General features: G+C 50.9%; 1 protein-coding gene across 1 annotated transcript in view; it reads right to left on the bottom strand.

The window, feature by feature from the left end:
* Window positions 1–1,925: 1,925 nt before the first annotated feature.
* The window catches only part of ZFHX3 (zinc finger homeobox 3), a 121,893-nt gene continuing 117,818 nt past the window's right edge, over window positions 1,926–6,000 (bottom strand). The window contains exon 10 of the mRNA XM_058813754.1: window positions 1,926–4,138. Coding sequence (XP_058669737.1) covers window positions 2,550–4,138 — 1,589 coding nt within the window. The 3' untranslated portion in view covers window positions 1,926–2,549. The remainder of the gene's footprint in view (window positions 4,139–6,000) is intronic.

The following is a 6,000-nucleotide window of genomic DNA, read 5'->3' as shown; positions in this document are numbered from 1 at the left end:
AAAAAAATTTCTATATGATACAGACAGAGTAACATACAACAGTTAAATGGCAAAAAATATATATATATATATTTCATAGAATTACAAACAAGATAAAATAATGGAAAAAAAAACTGTACAACTTTAGAATTTAAAAAATGTTCATCTCAAACACAGGGAGAAATACAAGAACTTCTGTTAAAGAAAACAGTTTGTTAAAACAGCAAACGCTCCATGGGTACGTGGTTCTGTTTTTGACACCTTATGCTACAGCTGGGTCCCGGGAGGAACATCCGGTGGTTCGCGCTTTAGTATCAACTACTTAAAAAACAATTAAAAAAGGAATTTGCACTGTGCATTAGCCTAGTCAGAAATATGTACAACAGTTCAGGATCTAGTCTTTCGTCAAACTAAAACCAAAACTCCATAAAAATATAAGTGTCCCGCTAGAAACCGAAGCCGCGCTCAGACGCTCCAGTCTGTCAGGGCGGCGAGCGGCTTCGGCCCGGGGAGGAGCAGCCGAGGCGGCGCAAGGAACCTGCGTTCACAGTCTTCCAAGTTCCCTTTTGAAGCAGGAGGAGGATGATGATGGTGGGCAGAAGGCTCTCGTGCTTTCGGGCAGAGGAAACATGGCAGAAAGAGGTTGTTTCTGTTGGCATTTGGTTATGGAAGGGAACAGCAAAGTATCTACGTCTCCAAAAATCTACATTTTAGCAGCATAAAGTTTTCCTTTCGAAGTCTGGGCCACTTGAGGTGCGTGCGGGCTGGGGGGGCCGGGGGGCTCTGGGCCTCCCTGAGCCTGGCACCCGGTGCTGCCACTGAGAGATCTTGGAAAGAGAAACCTGCCTGGGGTGCACTGGGTGCTCACTAAGAGTTGTCTCTCTGCTTGCAGAAGAAGCACAGATAACAACCTCGGTACGTTTTTTTATTCTTTATTTAAACTTAGACTTGTTTGTTTAAATCAGAAACAAATTCTCAAGTAAAAAGAATCCTTTTTGCTCATTCTGCACCAGTGGTGAAGGGTATGTCTTTGGATTTTATTTAAAGCATGAATTTTCTTTAGAGAAAAAAAATGTAACAAAACCTTTTTTTTTTTTTTTTTCAAAAGAAGGAACAGAGTGCAGCCTAATTACACAAACAGAACCGATGCTCAGAGGTCAGGAACAGAGTCTTTGAAGCATTTACAAAATGAGTAAAGGAATAGGGGAAGAAAAAGAGAAGAAAAAAAGAGAAACGGAAAATAAGAATAAAATAAGTGCACAAGGGTAACAGACATAGGTAAATCGCATGTATATGCCTTAAAAAGTTTCAAACCCCCAACAAAAAATATTCTGCAAGGGATCCTACTGACCCCCAAAACCCTTTGAACTTCTTTCTTTAGTTTTTATAAAATAATTATGCAACCACCCTCTAAGAAATGAAGGTAGCGACCATAAGTGGAAGATTACAGGATGGAGACGGGGATAAAGGTACAAAGGGGAGAAAAGCTCAGGCGAGTCGATGGATCGCAATCTATCTGTCTAGGAATGAACAAGACAACATCAAATGAGAAGCCGTCAGCTGGACCATACAAAAGCTAAATGTACACAAAAGGGTTTTTTCTTTTAAATCTACCATACTGCTTCAGTTCATTTCCAATGCAACAATCTACTCAACACCAAAAATGGTCATATCTATCATAAATACAGAAAGTCAGTTGTTTTAAAACTTATTTTTTTAAGCTCCAAGTCCTCAACACTCTTTGTGTGTTTTTTTTTTTTTTTTCTGAAAAGTGGGAGTGCTTAACTTTTCCCCTTGGAATTGGCTTCAGCAGAAAAAGCTACCCTTAGAATCCCCGAAAAGCTAAAGCAGTTCACATTGTTTTTCTCTTGAATACTTTCTGCCCATTTTAAATTAACAAACCCCCCCCCCCCAAAAAAAAAAAACAACCCAAAAAACAACAACAACAAAAAAATCCTTTTCTGGAACAAAACCAAACCAAACCAAAACCCCCAAAACAAACGAAAGAAATTATATATATATGTATATATATATATATATATATATAAAACAATGATTCTGAAAACAGAACAAAGTGTGAGCGATTGACCTGAGAATAAAAAGACATTACATTTCTTTTTTCTTTTAGCAAGCCATTGGTATCTGAATGCTAAGATAGCAAGAAATTTAAAACTGTCTCCAGGTGGGCTGCTTTCCCATACAGCGCTGCCGGGCTCTGCTGTGCTATCAACGGGGGATCAGACGGGGCAATGTACAGGGGTGCGAGCTCCGCAGGCGCCAGGAGGCAGCACGGCCTTCGTCTCCCAGACCAACAGTACCTTCCAGAGGACAAATGTAACAGATTTTTTTTTCTTTTTTAAAGTTTTATTTTATTAAAAGGAAAGGAAAAAAGAAATGTAAAACCCACCGGCATCGTTATATGGGAAAACAACCCACGCTTTTTCTTTTTTTCTTTTTTCTTTTTTTTTTTTTTGGTTAGAAGCTTTGGAATTGCAGTTAGTCTGTTTTTGAAATTGGTTTGTTATTAACTTTTTTTATTTAAATTCATTTTCATTGTTCATCTTCAAAGCTTACAATCTGAAGGTGTCCATTCCTATGCTAGCTAGACCACTGTCCTTAGGGCAGCCGGGGTCCTGGGGCCCCTCCGCCGGGCTCGCCGGTCCATCTGACTTTTGGCTAAGATCCGTGTCAGACTCCTCCGAATAGTCGTCTGTTGGCATCGAGGGCTGAACCCCTGAGGTGCTGCATGAACTTGAGGTAACCGTTGAAGATGAGGAGAGAGGAGGGAAGGGCGGCGTTGTTGGCGGCCCTGGCGGGGCGCGGGGGGCGGCCGGGGGCCAGGGCTTTCTGGAGGCGTGGGGGGAAGCCGGGGGGGGCCGGGGGGGCGGGGGGCTGTCGTTTGAGTGAGCGGCCGACTGCGAGGTAGATGCGGTGCTGGGGTCGGGGGGGCAGGCAGAGTGAGGTAATAGACTGGGGTGCTCTTTGGCGTTTCTTGCTGCTCTTGTGATTGTTCGATGTTTGTGCGGGGCTGACTCGAGATGCTGACTGAGGGCTTCGTCCCCACACACCGTGCTCTCGCACGCCACGCACTGGTACGAGCCGCTGCCCTGGCCGCTGCCCGTGGGCACGTGAAGCACCATCTCATGCAGGTTCGCCACAGACTGGCCGAAGAAGCAGAGGGACTTCAGGTGGTCGCTGGCCGCCTCCTGGTCGCCGAAGCACGCCTGGCACTTGCGGCAGACCAGCTTGTACTGCACCTTTGGGACAATGAAAGGGTCGCAGAGCGAGTCTGCGCCCTTGCCTTCCGCTTCGGGCTCTTCTTGGGGTTTGGGCAGGAGGGGGGACACCTCGCGGGGTGCGTTCTTCTGCTCTTCTTGCTTGGGGGGTTCTTTGGCAGGGTCTTTGTCCGGGGTGGCAGCCCCCGTGGGGACGGGGGTTTGGCTTCCTTTGGGCTGCTGCGGTTTCTGCTGCTGCTGCTGCTGCTGTTGCTGCTGCTGTTGCTGCTGCTGCTGCTGTCGCTGCTGCTGCTGCAATGCCTCCTGCAGACTCTGCTGGTATTGCTGGTACTGCTGCAGCAGTGAGCCAGGAGACAGCCCCAGCAGCGCCTGTGACAGTGCAGGGCTGTAGGGGAACAGACCCTCCATCCCATACATGGGCTGCAGGTACCCGCTCTGCAGGGCGCCAGGGATCTGTGGGGCGTAGTAGGGGGAAAAGCCGGGGACGAAGTAAGGAAGGAACTGGCTGGTCAGCAAGGTGGTGGGGTCCGAATTGAGGGCGGCCTGCAGCGCCTGGAGCTGGGCGGGCTCCACCGCGTACTCCATGGTGGGCAGCGGGGCCGCCAGGGTGCCTGCCGGCGCCTCCCCCTTCTCCTTCTTGGGCCCCGGCAGGGTGTCCCCCTTCCCCTTGGGTGCCTTCTCCTTCTCTTTTGCCTTCTCGCTCTCCTTGTCCTTGCGCTGCGCGGGGGCCGGCTGCTGCGGCGGCGGCTGCGGGGTCGCGGCTGGCGGCTGCTGCGGCGCCACGGCCGCCGTGCCCTGCGCTGGGGTGGGCGAGCTCAGCGCGGCCGGGGGCTGCTTATTTGGTAATGCAGAGGTGGGGAGGCCAGGTGAAGGGACGCTTGTGCTGGGCAGGCCCATCAGGTTGGGTTTGGGAGAAGTTAAAGCTGCGAGAGGAAGAAAGAGAGAGGTGAAAAGTCACTTGGTGCTGGGCAGGCAAAAAACCTGAGGAGGGTGACCCCAGTCCACCCCACAAACTGGAGCCTCCGCCTCCTCTGTATGAGGGCAGCCACCAGCCTGAGCTGATGCGTTGCTGCAGCAGCACAGGTCAGAGAGCCCACGGCCCCTGTCCCACCCCACAGGCCCTGCAGGGAGGGGACATGCCCCCTCAGCCCCCACTGCCTTGGCCGCACTGCCCGGGGGCACTGACTGTGTGATGGGGACACCCACCAGCACCCAGGGTGCCCAGCACAGCTGTTTTCCTGACTCCTCTGAAATTCCCAAATGATTAACATTCGTGTTAGCATCTGCTCTAACGGGTCCTTGGGCCAAAGGACTCCAGCAGCAGGAGGGTGCTACACCAAAGGGGGAGAATGCTCAACACTGCTCATCTTGTAGAAATCTTACAGATTGGGAAGCTCCAGTCATGGCAACTGGAGACTGAACTGCCTAAACTTAATTGATTTTGTCCTTATTAAGCTGATGTTCATGAATCCTTTGAAGCAACTCCTTCCTTCCTTCCTTCCTTCCTTCCTTCCTTCCTTCCTTCCTTCCTTCCTTCCTTCCTTCCTTCCTTCCTTCCTTCCTTCCTTCCTTCCTTCCTTCCTTCCTTCCTTCCTTCCTTCCTTCCTTCCTTCCTTCCTTCCTTCCTTCCTTCCTTCCTTCCTTCCTTCCTTCCTTCCTTCCTTCCTTCCTTCCTTCCTTCCTTCCTCCCTTCCTCCCTTCCTCCCTTCCTTCCCTTCCTTCCCTTCCTTCCCTTCCTTCCCTTCCTTCCCTTCCTTCCCTTCCTTCCCTTCCTTCCCTTCCTTCCCTCCCTCCCTCCCTCCCTCCCTCCCTCCCTCCCTCCCTCCCTCCCTCCCTCCCTCCCTCCCTCCCTCCCTCCCTCCCTCCCTCCCTCCCTTCCTTCCCTTCCTTCCCTTCCTTCCCTTCCTTCCCTTCCTTCCTCCTGTCCATCCATCCTTCCCTCTAATGCCTGGGGACCTGGATGCTCAGCTTATGAGCAATTCCAGAGTTTATGTGGTGTTCAGACATCTCCCCTGGGCATAAGCATTGTGTTTTGAGTGGAATTAAAAGTGTAGTGATGCTTCCTCATTAAGGAGATAGATTAATGGTGGAATGTGAAGCTTGTCCTTCTTCCTGACAGGAGGAATAGCCACTAACAACCCTGTCCCTGATGCCAATTTCTGCTCTCACAGAGGCTGGGAGCGAGAGGAGTGTGGCTCTGGAGTCACCTCCATCAGTCATGGCTGCTGCAGCTGGCAAATATGCTCCTGAAGAGGAACGTTTTGCTTGGCAACTCCCGGGATGCCATGTGGGAAAAAAACTCAAAATAAAGCTCCAATACCCTGCTGGCACAGCCCTGTACATTCCCCAGCTACTGAGCAGATCCTGCTGTAAAATCCACGAGCAAAACCCGAGCAGTCTGTAACAAACCTGAGTCCCAGCACCGCAGCAGGGGCTGCTCAGAGACCAGCCTGGGCAGCAGCAGTGGCGGCGCCTGGGACCAGCCGTGGAGGCATGGTGGCTTTTATTTCAGGTTGTGCTGCCAAGGAGCAGCAGGAGGGCTGCAAGGAGGGTGGCTGCAGCTGGCAGGGTTCAGCCATGGCTGACCCAATCCCTTCTGGAACCTGAGTCTGCTCCTGATGGGGTGCTGGGACAGGAATGATGTGTGACGACAGGACAGGGACGGAATGAGGCTCCATGCAGTGGCCCTGGAGAGCTCGGATAAGGGCATGCTACCTGTGGACATCACTGAAACGGATGTTTCCCAGCTGAACATCCCTGAGAGGTTCAAGTGAAGGAGCAGGAG

The sequence above is a fragment of the Ammospiza caudacuta genome, chromosome 13 (assembly GCF_027887145.1).
Source record: "Ammospiza caudacuta isolate bAmmCau1 chromosome 13, bAmmCau1.pri, whole genome shotgun sequence".
Classification (NCBI taxonomy): domain Eukaryota; kingdom Metazoa; phylum Chordata; class Aves; order Passeriformes; family Passerellidae; genus Ammospiza; species Ammospiza caudacuta.
This window is presented reverse-complemented; position numbering and strand designations above follow the sequence as displayed.